The sequence below is a fragment of the Dermacentor silvarum genome, chromosome 1 (assembly GCF_013339745.2).
Source record: "Dermacentor silvarum isolate Dsil-2018 chromosome 1, BIME_Dsil_1.4, whole genome shotgun sequence".
Lineage (NCBI taxonomy): Eukaryota > Metazoa > Arthropoda > Arachnida > Ixodida > Ixodidae > Dermacentor > Dermacentor silvarum.
The window spans coordinates 400,955,842-400,973,631 of NC_051154.1; the positions used below are offsets into that span (position 1 = coordinate 400,955,842).

The 17,790-nt window shown below is 45.9% G+C and overlaps 1 protein-coding gene across 2 annotated transcripts in view; it reads left to right on the top strand.

Moving 5' to 3' along the window:
- The window catches only part of LOC119437556 (cysteine/serine-rich nuclear protein 3-like), a 134,673-nt gene that overhangs the window by 69,013 nt on the left and 47,870 nt on the right, over positions 1–17,790 (top strand). For both annotated transcript variants that reach the window (XM_049660708.1, XM_037704563.2), the window contains one exon: positions 8,116–8,372. In XM_049660708.1, the coding sequence (XP_049516665.1) occupies positions 8,126–8,372 (247 nt within the window). In that variant the 5' untranslated portion in view covers positions 8,116–8,125. The remainder of the gene's footprint in view (positions 1–8,115; positions 8,373–17,790) is intronic.

Here is a 17,790-nt window from a genome sequence, read left to right on the forward strand (position 1 = left end):
TAATATATATTTACGTTTCAAGCCTTGTGCGCAGCAAGAACACATCTATCGGAACTGAGCACACCCGCGAGCGATTAGGCAGAAGATAATGAGATAGTGGCCGTACCGAGCAACTTCACTGAGTCAGAAACTGACAAGCCAGTGCTTCAAAATATTTGCCGAATAAAGAACAAAGAGCAAAACACACTAATCCTGACTGAATTCATGAGCGGAATGTTTTGATAGCTTGGAGTACATATTTAGCCCCGTTTTTAGAACAAGCACCATATATATACGTTGCTTGCACCATTTGGACATAGCTTAATCAGCTCCAAAAGCGCTTTTGCATGTTCTTTGAAGAGTGGTCAAAGCTTCGTGTCGTCCACCTAGTCACCGTCTACGATATCTCCGAAAACAGAGGTTTTCTAAGCCGCGCCGGTGTCATACACTTCCATTGTAAACAAGGAGGCAACGGAGGCAGTTGAGGCAAGCAATGGACGCGTCACCACGTGATCAAACATGGCAGTGCCCACGGGATCGGCGCGAAAAGGGTCAATATATTACATGCGAGTCCTGCGACCAGGCTAACACCTCTAGCTACAATGAAAGCTTTCAGGTCTGTTTACTTAGGCACCTAATTTGGTGACTGGTGGCAGCGCTGCTGTCAAGCTAGTAAGGACACACCGCAGGCCCTCAGAAACACCAGCATACTTTTGTTTTTTGTTGGAGCTCTGCTTAAGACAACTGCAATATTATTCAAGTGATGGGCCTGAATGTAGTCGACTGGCACCCACAGAGCGCAAAGCATTTCATATTGACTTCTACTTAGATTAGCTTAGTGCCCGCAAGCACAAGCCAATATGCCACTGCTGCACCACTGAGTTTTTCATTATTTGAAATAAGCTGATCGTATGTTTACTGGTTGCAGCTGCAATCGAAAAACTTGACGAGACCGCTTTGAATGGCGACAACAGCAAAGTGCGCAATCCGGCCACTTAATATTTTGATAGCTGAAAGGGTTGTGGACACATTCATTTGCTGACTTGACCACTGCGCTAATTTAATTGGTGCCAGCAGCTAGGGATGGAAGAAACCGAGTGCCTCGGAAACCGACGAAAAAGAGAGGAGGTGAACGGAGGCAGAGAGCACAGTGCAATACTGTCTGTTATCTCTGGGGCATTAGTTGGCCGTACCGAATGCATTGCAAGATTTCTAGAAGAGTTGGCGCACCTGTATATTTTACTCCATGGACTGGAGATACCGTGACAGCCGTAGCAAGCTTTACTGTGTGTTTTTTGGGAATCTGGGACGAATCTTTTCATGTTAGCCAACTGAGAAAAAGGTCCAAGGGTGCATTGCTCAAAAGAGGGGAGAGATGTTCAGCAACCAAGTAATAGTCAATATTTATTTATTTTTATTTATTGATACCTCTAATTTGGGGTTTTACATGAGGGATGGGCATATCTATTAGGCTATATTTTCAATGAATGTTTGAACGATGAATGACTGGGTTGGTGAACCGGTTCAGCAGGTAGATGATTCCAGTCTTTCGCTGTTTGAACGAAGGAAGAGTCAAGGTGAGTGGCGGTGCAAGCTGGAGGGGGATAAACAGCCTTCGGAATGGCTATGACGAGAGGAAGTGCGATTCGCAAGTGTAATGTCGGTCTGGTGAAGCAGCGCGTGATAAAACTTGTAAAAGAGACATAGCCTTGCTTTTTTACAGCGGTGTTCGAGGGCTGGAAGGTTCAGGGATGACTTAAGTTTAGTGACGCTAGTGTGGCAAGAGTAGTCAGAGTGAATAAACCTTGCTACACGATTCTGTATAGATTCCAGTGCTATTGCAAGGTTAGACTGGCATGGGTCCCACACTGAGCATGCGTATTCCCGTTTGGGTCGGACAAGTGTTAAACAGGCTAGTAGTTCTACTGAAGGGGGAACAAGATGTAGATTATGGAGCAGGTAGCAAAGAACATGATTGGTGTCGTTGCTAAGTAATGCTGCAAATGTGTGAAGACCATCTGAGTTTACTCGACAAGTTAGCACCTAAGTACTTATAAGAAGTGATAGCACATAATTCAGAACCGACGATAATGTATTTAGCTGAAAAGAATGATTGGCGGCGGTGGAAAGTAAGTAGCCATGTTTTCTTGACGTTGAGAGACAACCGGAAGTTGAGCTTAAATGGTAGATTATCCTTTCGCGATCACAGCCATACCATTCTTACTGCAAACAGATGTTTAATAAGCGAGAAAATAGCGAAAAACTGAAGGATAGGTGCTGACGCCCCTTCGAAATTCCCGCACTAACGTTCATGACGTCGGAGATTACAAACGTAGGCCGGTCGCGATTGGTCGAGAGCGATTTATCGCTGTTAATAAAACGCAAAATGAAATACACCTTAAACGTACATAAACAGCATTTGCCAACTTTTTAAACCATTTCAAGCGAGGAAGTACAAGTTTAGCACAAAATTAAATAAATAAGAAAAAATGGCATGTCGATACATGCGGCCGTGATAGTTTCGTAGTTTCGTTTTTGGTCAATGCATTGTCGCGCGCGCCTGTTCCGCTCTACGGTGTTTGGTGGCGTGTTGCGTGGCTCGAAAAACGTTGACTTCGCGGGAAACAGCCAGAAAATGCCTCGTGTGTGTAGTGTTGAGGGCTGTATAAATGGCCCAAGGCGCTTGATCAGGGGCAGCGGCAGTGTTGACTCGATTGTGTCCTTTCATGTGGCGTCGCGCGGAGAGCCCCGGCTCCCCGGCGTTCGCAATGGCTCAGTGCTCTGCCGGTGATAAAACGGCAAAAGAGCCAGAGAAACCGATGGTGTGCTCTTTGCATTTCTCGCCCTCGGATTATGTGTATAATCTTGCCCTCGGAAAGTATCTTGGCGTGCCCCATAGGCCAGTCCTTTCTCGAGCAGCTGTTCCCTCAATGCGGCCTTCATCAAACCCCGTACCGATGCCCCTGCAGCAGCAAACTGGCGGCTCGGTGAGTGCTGAATGTCATTAAATAAAGCCACGAAATAACCATACCGAGTACGTGCACAAATTTCTACGCTTGTTCTGTCGGGAACATCGTCGCCTGGCTGACCGGACGCTTCGTCGACGAAAACGAAGCTCTGCATTCCGCCGGCGCGGCCGGCGGCTCACCGCCATCGCACGCGGAAACACCTACCGCTCGAGCACGAAGGATCATTTCGCGCTCCGTTTCACTGAATCTCGCTGAAATGCAGTCCTGCTTCCCTGGCGAGCTCTTCGTTGCAAGGTTCAGCGGCAGCAACGGTATCCATCGCGGCGAACGCAAACGCAGCGACCATGCATGCAGCCATGATGCATCCAGCGCCTCGGCCGTTTACGCAAACGGTGACGTATCATGGCGCATTCTGGGGCGCGATCTTGTACGCGTTCCAAAATGGAACGGAGGCGTTCCGTTTCATCGAGCCGCACACGATTGGTCAATTTGAACGTCACGGTTGAAATTGACCAATCGTGTGCGGCTCGATGGAACGGAACGCCTCCGTTCCATTTTGGAACGCGTAAAAGATCGCGCCCCTGATTCGCCGAGAGCAATGCAATCTGTGACGACACTGCTTCAGCGCCAAATCTGGGGTGAGAGAAATTGAGGAAGAGATAATTGGTCTTTGTTTACGAATTTCTCCGCTAATAACGCATATTTTTGCACCCAACAAAAACCGCATGCATTCCTGAAGGTCCCTCTTTTATTCTAGCTGAACTTCCCGTTTCTCTTTAGTGTCCCTTTAACCAATTATTACACCAGGTTTCAATGACGTTATGGTCGGACTGGAGACCACGAGAATCATCATTGTTAGTAATAGTACGGTAGATTATGCAATTATCAGCAAATAAACAAATTTTCAAAGAACAACCTCTCGGTAAGTCGATAAAATATATGAAGAACAGTAGTGGTCCCAGGACAGTGCCTTGCGGCACGTCGGAGATAATGGGTGATAAATTAGACGAGCATTGGTTGGTGTAAATGAACTGTTAACGGTTAGTCAGAAAGTTGCGTATCCATTGAAGAACAAAAGGGTTAAGATTAAGACGCGATAGCTTTAGGAAGAGCTGTTTACGAGGAGCCTTTTGGAAATCTAGAAAGAGGGCATCTATAGGTACTGTTTGATCAAGTTGTGAGCTTATGTCATTAACGAAGAGGGCTAGTTCAGTCTCGCAGGACATGCCTTTCTGAAAACCATGCTGATTAAGATTGAAAAAATTTGCAGATGTTAGAAACTTTACAATATAAAAATAGATTATATGCTCGATTAGTTTGGAACAAACACTGGTGAGGGGAATTGGATGGTGATTGTGGCACGGTGACGATGATCCTTGTTTTGGCACTTGTATTATCTTCCCTATTTTCCAGTCCTGCGGCACCACCCCAGTTGATAATGATTGCCGAAAATATGACACCAAAATGCATTAGAGATGTGCGCTGTATTCTTAAGCATCTTGGAATTAATTCTATCGATGCCGGCCGAGGATGTTAATTTGAGGGATTTTATTAGTTTGGTGTTACCGTATGCCTCAAGTGTTATGTCTGGCATGGTTGGGTGGTTGAGGTAAGGACACTCTGGGAGGTCAGTGGTAGGTTCAGAAGCGAACACAGAAGTGAAGACAGAGTTTAGTACTTCTGATGCTTTGTGGTCAGGAACACATTTATTGTCGTTATCATATAATGATAAAGGTTAATAGTTATTTGGGTTAATGTATTTCCAGACTTATTTAGGATTGTTTTGCAGAATGCTAGGGAGTGTTCTTGAGTAAAAGGTTTGTTTAGCTGTTGCGGCTAAAAGATCAAATGACTTTTCACTGGCGGGATATTTTTCCCAAGCAGGAGGGGTATTGGAACGTTTGGCTGTGTGAAATAATCTTTTCTTTTTGTTGTTTAGTTGTTTTAATGTATTGTTGAACCATGGAGATGAGGGTCGCTCGATTGAGGTGATAGTTGGTATGTAAGTGTCTCAGCGAGTTAGAGCATTTTATTTTTAAAACGTGTCCACTTGGTGCCTACTGTGCGCTTCGGGAAATCTGCAGTTTACCAGCTGTAAAACTCTGTTAGTGCATTGTCAATACCTTTATCGTAAAATGTTATTTTCTTTTTTGTTTTTTTTTGCTGTGAGGTAGTTGACAGGATAATTCTGCATGCAGTACTGAGTGATCACTTAGTTCTGGTAGATGTGTTACAGCAGAACACAGTCGGTATGGGACGTTAAGATAAGGTCAAATATGTTTGAATGCTGCTAGTTTTTTCGCATTGGGTTAGATACCAGCTGTGTCTATCAACCTATTGACCCTTTTCATGGTGATGCCATGGACACTGCCATGTTTGATCACGTGGTAACGCGTCCATTGCTTGCCTTAGCTGCCTTCGTTGCCTTTGTGTTTACAATGGATGTGCATGACGCCTGGTATGGCTCAAGAGACCTCTGTTTCGGGAGATATCGTAGACGGTGACTGGGTGGACGAAACGAAGCTTTGGCCACAACTTCAGAGGACATGTAAAAGCGTTTTTGAAACTTTGTCTTAATAGGCGCGAGCAGTGTATATGGTGCTTGTTTTAAAAGCAAGGCTAAAATTGTATTCCCTATCCAAACATTTCACTTATGAATTGAATCAGGATCAGTGTGTTTTGCTCTTGGTTCTTTATTTGGCAAATACTGTGAAGGCAGTGGCTTGTCACGTTTCTGACTCGGTGAAGTTTGGCGATGCGTTCACTATCTGATTATTCCTGCATCCAAGGCTTGGAATGTAGCTGTTCTGTACTTTCTAATAGCTTGTAGCAAAGATGTATTATTGCTAGTAACTCGCTTACTCCTGTGGACTGTCATGAAACATTCAGCTTCGACCATTCGTGTGCTGTTGGTGTCGCTGTCATCCAGGCTTTGGTGCATTGATTCAAATGTGTGCCCATTCACGTATTCTTAATACATTGGCGATAAAGTGTGCATAAGTTTGCGTGGAGTTGGGGTAGATGTGTGTAGATAATGTGCGTGAAACTTACTATGCCAGGAAGCATCGCTACTCCCTTTGTCATTGTTTAACGGGCGGTACTCGCTCTTGCTGACGTTCCGGGGGTTGAAGTTTTTTCTTTGGAGGGATACAACACTGGCGGATGAGTGAAATTTGCTTATCCAGAGGAAAATCGTGCATCAAGAAGGGCCGGCAACACAGGTACAGGTTGTCCGTATGTAGCACCGGTCTATGAACTGGGTCACACATATTCATTTCATTCCTATATTATGCCAGTCATTACTTTTGCAGCCAACTACTGCGCATGTCTTCAGTCCACCGTGGGTTCTGTGTGACCGCAGTCGCAGAACAGCTGAACCAATCAGATGCGAAGGAACAGGACGTCCGTAAATGCTGACGCTTACTTTACGCAGCGATGACATTTCAAGTAGACGTGAACGGCATATCGTGAGACATTTCGGTTTAGCGACTCGTCGGTCGAATTTGTCAGTGTGAACATCGTTCGTCTTGAGTAGCTTTCTGGTCGCCAGTCGCAATCGGTTGTGCGATCTCGCCTAGTCGCAAGTGTGAATGGGCCCTTAGCCGCGTGTCCGAGGATTCAGTGCGCGAAGTCTGCGTCGCCGATGCTCACAATGCTTAACCGCGGGCCTGAGACGTCCACAAACATGAGGACCGGCCATGCTATCGCTATGTCCTCGTAGCGGCCGTTTTGACACTCGTAGAGAGCTCGCGAGGTGCAAAGACCGCAAGGAGCCGAGCAGCCGACGCCATCCTGTAGCGAGCACCGAACAATCGGAGGCTCCCGCATGACCTTCAATCATTTGTTTTATGTGCGCTTGTGTCTCTATGAAGGAGACAGCTGTAGCGGGAAATTTAAAGACTGAGAAATGCGGTTTCTGATGAGACCTGGATGGCGGCACTCGGCGGCAGATATTAGGGTGTTTTAGAATAGGGGCCCCAAAAGTTTGGGGTCCCAAAGCGCTTTGCGGGTGTTAGCGTTGAGGCATGCAGGAGGGAAGAGTTTTGGAATAGGGCTTTGCGATTGCGAAGAGCGTCTTGCGCTTGCAGCGCCAATTTACAGTGTCAATGAAAAATTATCAGAAATATTAAAATAAGCTATACCATTTATGATAAGAAGGGTAATTTTGACTTTCATGTTTTGCGTTTAATGATAATTTAGTGGTTATTCAATATATTAGCGGCAAGCGAGTTGTTGCGCTTAATTTTGAGTAACCAACTTTACGTGCCTTCACCAGCCAAGCTAATCCACGTTAGGCCTACGAGCCATGAATTCGGCAGTCAGCGGCGTCTAGAATCAGTCTTCATTATGCATGTTAGTTGAAAGAAAGCGATAACCGCAGTCACTTCTCCTAGCTTACAAACTTCACGTGTTACCACGAATCGAGCCCAGTTTGGCGTTTGGTTAGAGCCGTCACTTCGATGTACTCTAAAATAAGTTAACACCCTTTGGGTCGTATCTTGTCTCAAACAATAATCGTCATCTGCCTTGCTTGCGTTTCCTTCCTTGAAAACTCGGGGCTTGCTACTTTCCTGCCGAGAATGCTGTGTCACGCTGATATCGCGGAAGCCTTTCGTGACTGGGAAGTACTGGGCTCGCAGCGTTAAAGACAGGAAATGCGGACAACACAGATGACGATAATTGTTTGGGGACATACGACCCAAAGGGTGTAAACTTTTTTTAGTGCATGGTTCTGCCATGTTTGTTGCTTTTGTGGTTCCTGCTAAATCAGTGAAATCGCGTGCTGATGCAAATACCAAACGCAGTAGGTGTCTGGCGCGTGCGCAGTGGCTTCAACGCTATTTCTTTGGGGCCCCTATTCTAAAACTCTCCACTGTGGCTTGAAAAACGCTATTCTTTCGTGATTCCTGCAAAATTTTTCGCCACCTTGGCTGTCTAAAAACTGTGTTGTAACACATCTTTTAGAGCACTTCTATGTGGTTTTCAGTGATGATATTTCGGAATCAGATCAAAAAAGACTTATAGAAACTGAAAATGCGATTTTCTTGGCTATTTTCTCCAATAGAGAGCTGCATCTCGAATTTACTGTTTGTGCTACTGTTTCTGCGCTGGTTATTATTTCATTGGTGTTGTCTTGATAGAGTGGTGCTTGTGTGTGTGTGTCCAGGGGTGCCCTTATGTCTGAAGCCATCCTGGGTCTGGAGTTCGGAAAGCCACAGGCCCCTCCATCCATGAATGGGGGGGACAACCCTGACAACAATGAAGCCCAAAGGCCAGAGGAGGCAGAAGATGACGAGGACGGTCCACCCCCGAGCAAGCGCAGCAGGCGCCGAAAAACAGTCGGATTTGACAGCGTCACTGTTTACTACTTTCAGCGCATGCAAGGCTTCACGTGTGTGCCCAGTCAGGGTGGATCCACGCTCGGTGAGTGGCTTCGTGGATGTTAATTGCAGACATAACAAATATTCTAACCATTCGTCCTTCATTGCTTGCACACTTTTGTGCCATAATCAACACTGGCATAGGACACTCGTTGCTACAGCTGAGAAGGAGTGGAAAGAATTCTGACAAAATATGGCTCCAGAACTTGCTAGTGGCAATGGAAGTAGATCGAGGTGCTTTCAGCACGCTTGAAGGAGGCCTGCAGTGCCTTTCTGTCAACACTGAGAGAGTGAGTGAGAAGCTCTGCAGTGAATATGCACTCAAACCTTGTTGCAACAAAATAATGGCTATAAGTGAAATTCCCATAGAGATCCATGAATTTCAAATCTTGTTCGAACAAAGTAAAATTGTCCTGCCAATAGATATAACGAACTATATTTATCTGCGACACCAAAAAAAAGAAGCTCCCGCGTCCAAATGTTGACCATGCCGTTGAGCAACACTGGTCTTTCTTGCCACTGCACATAAGTAGCAGCTCATTATGCACTTCGCTGTCTCACTACGGTGTTGCGCAGGCTGGTGCAGCTAGGCATGAAGGGCAGACACGTCAGGTGCTAAGAAGTTGTTTGTTAAGCGTGCCAAATATTATTTCGCTCTTTTGTTTAAGGTTCTTCACATGCGTGGCCGTGTAGCAGTTCTGCAGGACGCAAGGCTGTCTTCTTCTGTGCATGTTTGAAGTTGTGCACCCCATTGGGCATATATTGCAGTGAAGGGCAATAATGGATATATAATAAAGTATCCCCCTTTGACTTCGTTATGACGGGGTTTTACGTTATTGTAAAAGAAAGTTTTGAAAAGGACCTAATACGACTGAAGGTATAAAGAAGAGCATGGTGTTTGCTTTGCCCATTCCCCCTCAAAACATAATTTCCTCTCAGCAGCACGGATGGCAGTGCCCTGCCCGTAGTGCTCCTTTCTTTCTGCGGTGCACTTATGGTTGGCATCTGACCAAGGTGCCCGGGAGTGACCAAGGAGCACTGACTGGACCAGTGGCTACTATATTTAGAGCAGATTGGAGGGCTGTGCATGAGGGCATAAACCCAGTGGGTAAACAAATCAGCCATCCCGGAAACATAGCTGCACGTTGTAGCAGGTACGAATGCAAATTAGTGCACAAGCATCATTTTCACGATCAAACGACACAAGAGAAAGGGAAATTATTGAAGCCTTCACAATGGGGCAGATTGGTTATGACATGTGCATCAGTTTGCCATCAATTCTACTCACTGAGGATGGGGTCATGTTTATTCTGGGAAAAAGATGACAGAAGGTATCAATAACATGCACGTGCGTAGAGACATGGAATGGATCCTCTCCTGTCGATGCTCATGTGTGAATGCCTTGTAATTTTTTACACATGCCATGTATTGACTTGCCGATACCAGCGCATATACAGCGTGTCCGATGTAACTTGTGCCAAAATTAAAAAATGTGTGAGTGCCACGTAGCTGGGCAGAACAGGTAATGTTGTTTAGCTTTGCTTGGAGCAAGTCGGACTATTTATTGTATTTTGCCTAATTAGATAATTAGTTATTATTAATTAATGAACTTCTCGAATATGAGAATCGGAGCAAAATTGTAAATCAGAAAATTGTAGGCCATCATGAAAAATTCCCGATCCATCTTTCTGTTGCTCAATACGTGCTACATAAACGTTTTTTCAAAGCATTAAATAAAGCCCACAAAAGCAAGTGAAAGGTGCAGCTAATTAATTAATAATTAATTATGTGATTAGGCAAAATACAAAAAAATGTCTGACTCGCTTTAAGCGATGGCCAACAGCATTATCTTGGTTCTGTCTAGCTGTGTGGCGCTCGCATATTTTTTAAATTTTGGCATAAGTTACGTGCAACACCCTGTATATACTCATTGAGTGTGTGAAATGAACAGTTGTTAATTTACACTTGTCCAGTGTCATCTGTGTGAGCGTCTTACCCCACAGTAGCGCGCTGCAATCATTCAATTTATTGTATCAGAGAGTGAGCCTGTTGAGCAGGTCTTGTGTTCCTTCGTACAAGGGGGCTAACCCTTTTTTCAACAGGTCACTGGGCATCCATCGCCTGGTGAGAATCGACATACCCTTATTTCTCCCCCATTACGTATCATCGAGTCGCTGTAGACTCCTGGTGACACCATGAATATATCAAAGCCAGTTAAATCTGCTTAACGCACAATCTAAGTTCACTAAGGCGCTTATCTGTGCCTTCCACTTTAGGTAGCATTAATTTACATTCCATTGAACCGACAGCCCACATGACATGACCAAAATTAGAAATTCATAGTTTCAGGACCATTGCTTCGAAGGAAGATTTGAGTTTAATCTCACTTGAGAGATTGGTTCGTATCAAGTTCCTTTCATATTTCCGTAAGGTCCACGATTCGGACCGGTACATCACCACAGGAAAAACTAGAGCATTAACCAGACCTCAAGGCTAATATTTCAGTGTTTCATAGTCTTTGAAAGTCCACTCATTGCTCTCTTTCCTAGCAGTATTCTTCACTGAATTTCTTAAGTAGAGGTGCCATCTTTCTGGATCCTACAAAAACATGGTGGACTACAAAACCTGTTATTTAGTTGTTAATCTGAATCGACTGTTTGTCACCTGTTATCATAATTTTATTCTTATTAATGTTTAGGAAAAGACCAACCTTTTCACTTCCTTCTTTCACCTTAAGAGGATGCTTTATCTTGGGGGCTCTTATCAAATACATGGTAAAGGAGAAATCGTTTTTCTCTGCAACCACTGATGAGGCTTGTTGCTATTAAACTAAGTTAAAATCTAATGAATGTTGGTAGCGAATATTTGATTTAGGCCATCACTTTTGTGATAAAAATTGCTGAGAATTGCAAGTTTTCAAAAAACGAAACTATCAACTCTAACTCGGCAATCAAAAATGATATCGCAATTCTGTAAATTGCATCTAATAGCACATGCAAGGTGGACAAATTTTATATATTATACACATAGGTCGGCACACTCACTCATGTGTGCACTCACTTACACTCACTCGCACTCATTTCAAAGGCATGAGTGCCAGTGAGTTTGAGTGGAGGTGAGTGCGAGCACGAGTGAGTGTGAGTGAAGGTGAGTGCGAGCACGAGTGTGAGTGTGTGCCTGTGAGTGTGAGTGGAGGTGAGTGCGAGTGAGTGCCAGTGAGTGTGAGTGCAGGGGAGTGCGAGTGCGAGTGAGTGAGTGGAGGTGAGTGTGAGTGCAGGTGAGTGCAAGTGAGTGGAGGTGAGTGTGAGTGGAGGTGAGTGTGAATGCGAGTGAGTGCCAGTGAGTGTGAGTGCAGGTGAGTGCGAGTGTGTGTGCGAGTGCGAGTGAGTGGAGGTGAGTGCCAGTGAGTGTGAGTGGAGGTGAGTGCCAGTGAGTGTGAGTGCAGAGGAGTGCGAGTGAGTGAGTGGAGGTGAGTGTGAGTGCAAGTGAGTGGAGGTGAGTGTGAGTGGAGGTGAGTGTGAATGCGAGTGAGTGCCAGTGAGTGTGAGTGCAGGTGAGTGCGAGTGTGTGTGCGAGTGCGAGTGAGTGGAGGTGAGTGCCAGTGAGTGTGAGTGGAGGTGAGTGCCAGTGAGTGTGAGTGCAGAGGAGTGCGAGTGAGTGAGTGGAGGTGAGTGTGAGTGCAGGTGAGTGCAAGTGAGTGGAGGTGAGTGTGAGTGGAGGTGAGTGTGAATGCGAGTGAGTGCCAGTGAGTGTGAGTGCAGGTGAGTGCGAGTGTGTGTGCGAGTGCGAGTGAGTGGAGGTGAGTGCCAGTGAGTGTGAGTGGAGGTGAGTGCCAGTGAGTGTGAGTGCAGAGGAGTGCGAGTGAGTGAGTGGAGGTGAGTGTGAGTGCAGGTGAGTGCAAGTGAGTGGAGGTGAGTGTGAATGCGAGTGAGTGCCAGTGAGTGTGAGTGCAGGTGAGTGCGAGTGTGTGTGCGAGTGCGAGTGAGTGGAGGTGAGTGCCAGTGAGTGTGAGTGGAGGTGAGTGCCAGTGAGTGTGAGTGCAGAGGAGTGCGAGTGAGTGAGTGGAGGTGAGTGTGAGTGCAGGTGAGTGCAAGTGAGTGGAGGTGAGTGTGAGTGGAGGTGAGTGTGAATGCGAGTGAGTGCCAGTGAGTGTGAGTGGAGGTGAGTGCGAGTGTGTGTGCGAGTGCGAGTGAGTGGAGGTGAGTGCCAGTGAGTGTGAGTGGAGGTGAGTGCCAGTGAGTGTGAGTGCAGAGGAGTGCGAGTGAGGGCTAGTGAGTGTGAGTGGAGGTGAGTGCGAGTGCCAGTGAGTGTGAGTGCCAGTGAACTGTGTGAGTGCCAGTGAACTGTGTGAGTGCCAGTGAACTGTGTGAGTGCAGGTGAGTGCAAATGTGAGTGCCAGTGAGTGTGAGTGCAGGTATGTGCGAGTGAGTGCCAGTGAGTGGAGGTGAGTGCGAGTGGATGCCAGTGAGTGACAGTGAGTGTGAACGTGAGTGAGTGCCTGTGAGTGTGAGTGCAGGTGGGTTTGAACATGACTGAGTGCTGTGAGTGTGAGTGGAGGTTAGTGTGAACGTGGTGAGTGCTTGTAAGTGGAGGTGAGTGTGAACGTGAGTGAGTTTGAATGCAGGTGAAGTGTGAACCTGAGTGAGTGTAGGTGAGTGTGAACTTGAGTGAGTGCTTGTGAGTGGAAGTGAATGGGAATGTTGTGAATGCTTGAACGATAAGCAGCAGTGATATCGGTTCATCTTGCTTGCGGAAAAATGGAAGCACACTGTGTGTACAAGCTCACTCGCGGTGATGACTTATTGCGCTAGCAGATTGTGCACAGCAAGATAGAAACCACTCAATAAGGTCGTAGGGGAGGGTTCAACTCCCGAGCCATCCCAAAAGTTTTGCACTACTTTGTATGCACATATATTCACGCACATGTGCAGACATACACACACACAGGCGCATAGGAGGGTGCTACATGACATGTTCATACAACGGTGACCTGCAGCTACGGGCGCTATTATGATGTTTTCCAAAACTCCGTGCCCTGAGACAACAGCCTCTGTCGTTGAAATGATGAACAGATCACGCATGGCTCTTTCTATGAATTTTTACTAGAAGCGAGGTGTTTGCGTGGAACCATGCCGCTCACATTCCAACTGCCTGTGGCTCCCACCCCGAGGACACGCTTCTGGGAAGCTGCGGCCAGGTCACATCGCCTAGGGGCCGAGACAACGTCATCGAAGCGAGGGATATTCTACCTCTGGCAGTCCAGCCGACGAGAGAAGCTGCTTGGGGGAAATGGGCTGCATTTTTAAAGGGGGCTGAGGTGGAGTCGCGTATTAAAATAAAGAACCTTGTATACCCTTCATAGAGACCGCCATTCCGAGACACCCCCAACATTAACCCTTGGAAGTCTTGGAGTGCTCCATTTCAAAAGCAGAGTCAATGGCAGATGCGGTGAGATTTCGAACTTGTCAAAACACAGCGAATCGCAGTTCCAATGCGAGAGGCGCGGGCGGTCACAGACAAACACCTCTGGCCTCTAGGAAACATTCGCTGGAAGCCCGGAACAGCAGTGCTTGGTCTGTTCACCGCCCGTTTAGCGACTGAAACGGTGGTCTCCGCCGCGCGGGGTGTAAGAAAGCGGCATCATGGCGCCAATGACTCGAGCACACTAATGTATCTTCGACGGAGACTGCAAGGCTGTTGTGACGCAACATAGTATTCGCATATGCCCCAAAAGCTGTTATTCAATCTTTCCGGAAGTTGAAGGCAAGATAAATGCTTTTTGTTCCTGGAATGCCTGGCATTTAGTCGCGAGTTATTTTGCAGTGCAAGCGGAGCCATAACGCCTAACTGCAGTTGTGCTTGTCGGGAACAGACGTACTTCGGATGAGCACCTTTGTCGGCAGTAAACCCGCGGAAACAGTACTGTCACCTTCTTCTTCGACATTTTTGTCGAACATGCCTAATTGCGCTGTAAAAGAACTCGTAACCGACTAAGGGCAGCATCGCTTGGTGGTGCAGTTATATTTAAAAAATTTTTTTCTCATTGAATTAGTTTTTGCACTGCTCAATAAATTAGAAAGCTCAGGTAATCAAATAATGGAATGCTTTTTAAGGAGAATTGGAAATCACGTCCGTATACCTTTATTCACCGGAGTGATGTAAAAAATGGCATTTAAAAGTATTTTCTAATTTGGCATTTATGGTGCATGAATTACACATGATTCAGCGAACTTCTCAAATATAATATTTTTCAGGGTCTTACTTGCCAAAACTACAAATGGTTAAGGGGCACGCCGCAGTGGCGGACTCCGGATGAACTTTGAGCACTTGGGGTTCTGGCATTCGGTTCCCATCGAAATGCGGCCACCACAGCCGGGGATCGAACCCGTGTCCTCGAGCTACTTTTCAAATGTAATGGCGCTTGGCAGAACCTTAAGAATAGTCTCAAAAGATAGCACAAACACAATAGCCAGCGGATTTTATTATGCTCAATTTAATGTGTTTACTGGTGTGAATTATAGGGTTACAGGTATTCTGGGCTGTTCACCACGTTTGTGATATTTCCACCCCAAAACTGGTTTGGTAGCAAAGGGGAATAAAATCTGCAAAATGTTCCAATTCACTAGTTTCTTCAGGGCTGAAAAAAACTAAGCACAGAGACATATCTCCTCATCCTAAACTCCTCGCTTCCTCTCGTCACTTGACACTCGCTCTCCCAGTTTCGGCGCTTGCTCGGGAGGCGTGGTGCCTCTTCCAGAGTTACACGAGTTGAGACATTAAATAATAAGTTCTGCGGTTTGTGCATGGGTTTTCACTGTGGCTAAGTTGCATACGTCCACTCGGTGGTTTCCAAGAACCTTTCAGGGCCGGTATTTTGTGGCGATGCTTTATGCTATGCTAGTCTTATCGTCCACCGCTCACGGCTGGCGGATCCCATTGATAATGTGAGCGGATCGTCGCTCTGACCACTGATCAAGCGCGAAAAGGCATTGGCATTGGAAAGGCATTGCTACAAAATACCGGCTGAGGTCTCTCATGATTTTGGCCTTGATTATATTTTATATTTAGTAATACTTTAGAAACAATGAGAGTGTGCTGTTGACTTGCGTGAAGCAAGTGATTTTAGGGCATTTCAGCAGAATATCTAAGTTTTTTTTTTTTGTCGCGTTGTGCTGGCTGTCTGCTGCCAGTTGGAAGTGTTTTGAAGCCAGGTCGCTTTCTCCAGCCCTGCCAAACTTGCGCGTACTACATTGCTGTAGTTTATAGTTTTGTCATGTCGGCGGAATTTATTGTGCGAATGGCTCATCCGCAGAATCCTTCTCCTTGTTAGGCGGGCCAAGGGTGGACAAATGTTTCCTTTCCTGCAGCGAAAAGAGTGCGGGTTAAAGGTTCTCAAGCAGGCAAACGGAAGTCGCGTAGCCTTTATTTTTTTTTAATGAATATTGCCGATGTCGAGATCGTTGCAGGAAGGGCATACATATAATTACAAAAGAAGCACAATCAAGTAATTTATACATGGAAAGCACTCAAACACTGGCAGAATACATTAAATTATTAGTAGCAATAAGCTTGTTATCAGTAAAGAAAATGGAAATCACGATAAATACAATGACAGGATGCGCGATGATGCGATCAGATTATTGAACCAAAATCCTGATACATGTTTTAAAAAAAATTGTTCACAGAAACTGCTCAGCATGTACATTCATTTGTTACGCTTAGCTTGTGTGGCAACCGATAGCGCGAGCGCAAAGCGCAGACATTCAAAATCAGCACGCGAAGACCTTTGCAGACGGCCTCACAGGCTCCTCGGCTTTAGGGAGGCGCTACGAGTCGGCGAGACATGACTGTTGGAAGTCACGCGAGCTGCGCGTGTACCAACGGTGCCTACTCTTCCTTCGGACGCTCACTCCTTCTCCCCGTCTGCCGACGCGACAGGTTGGCGCCGGGAGCTTGCAGGTGCGCGCATGAGACGGTTGTGCCCATTTATGGTTCGATCTTGCGCCTGCGTTCCTGATTGGACCAGACCGTGTCTCGTATTTCAGACCTCTCCGCATGGCTCCCATTGGTCGAGTTAATGCAGCCACTCTTTTTGACGCTAGCACCAAGGCGCCCTTAAGTTACGGCCTTACAGGCGGGCGATACTTTATGAAAATGGCGGTGCACATGTTTGTTTACGTCGTCATGGCAACAGGCACAGCAGCCGCGCGGCACCTCTCTATAGCAGCTCCTTTTATTTTTTTCTGTATGTGTTTATTATCATACCGACTTGGTCAGCTCGCTACATGCTTCCCCCCTCCCCGCCCTCCCATTTCACGCGCATGGGGTTTATAAAATTTTCTTTGCGTGTACTCGGCACGTTTCTCTTATGCGCGTGCGCTATGCAGTGCAATAGCTTTTCTTTTTCTTTTTTTAAATTCAAATACACCAAGAATGCACGGCGCACCACGCGCGAGTACATCAATAATGCCAATGCGTCCTTAAAAGCGTAAAGACGCATTGACATTGTTTGTTCCAGGCTCAGTGCTGTGAAGACAGAACCCCGGATGGGATATAAAGGGAAAGCGCGCTGCGCTATAGATAAGAACTCAGCTTCTAACTTTTGTACTTGCTGCACAACATTGCTCTGTTTCTCCATGTTCGCTCGCCCGTAGCGATGTATTAAACCAGTTTGTTTGACGCCGTCTTGTCTGCCTGCCGTTCCCTCCTCGATGATCAACGAGAGGCAAGCTCCGAGCGAACGCTGTTCAAGTTGGCGGCGGCTCCAAGTTATGAAGAAGTTATTTAACGACAAAGTGTTAGTAACGGGCGGACTAAGTTCATTCCGGTCTCTATTTGTTTTAAGGTAATATGAACATTGAAGGCAATTTCAGTTAAAGGTGTATTCTTTAGGTGTTCGTGAGTGCTTGTGGCATGTTGACCTAGAACGATTTGAAGAGCTTAGTATGGATATGTCAATGTTTATGTCACCATGAATAAATTGAAACAAAAGCTTTATTCGTGCTAGTTTTGCCCTATTTTGCAGTGTTAATAAACCAGCTCTCTCTATCAATTCAGTCAATGAATCCGTTAACTTGTATTTATTAAAAAAGAACCTTATTGCCTTCCTCTGCACCCCCTCCATTCTTGCAATCAGTTCTTTTGTGTACGGAAACCAAACAATATTGGCATAATCAAGCACTGGTCGAACAAGCATTTTGTAGGCCAGCAGATTTGCATCTGTGGGTGCAAGACAAAGGCGCCTTCTTAGAAAGAAGAGTTGCTTTAGTGCTCAGCATGTACATTGATTTCAGAGTCGTTTTAGTGCTCGCATGTACATTGATTTCCACTTTAGGTTATTTTGTTAACATGGCTTTCCCATCGGAGAGTGTGTGGTAAAATAACACCTAAATATTTACGCTGAAATACACAAGTGAGAAGTGAGTCATTCATAATGCAAGTAAAGTCAGATATCTGTTTCT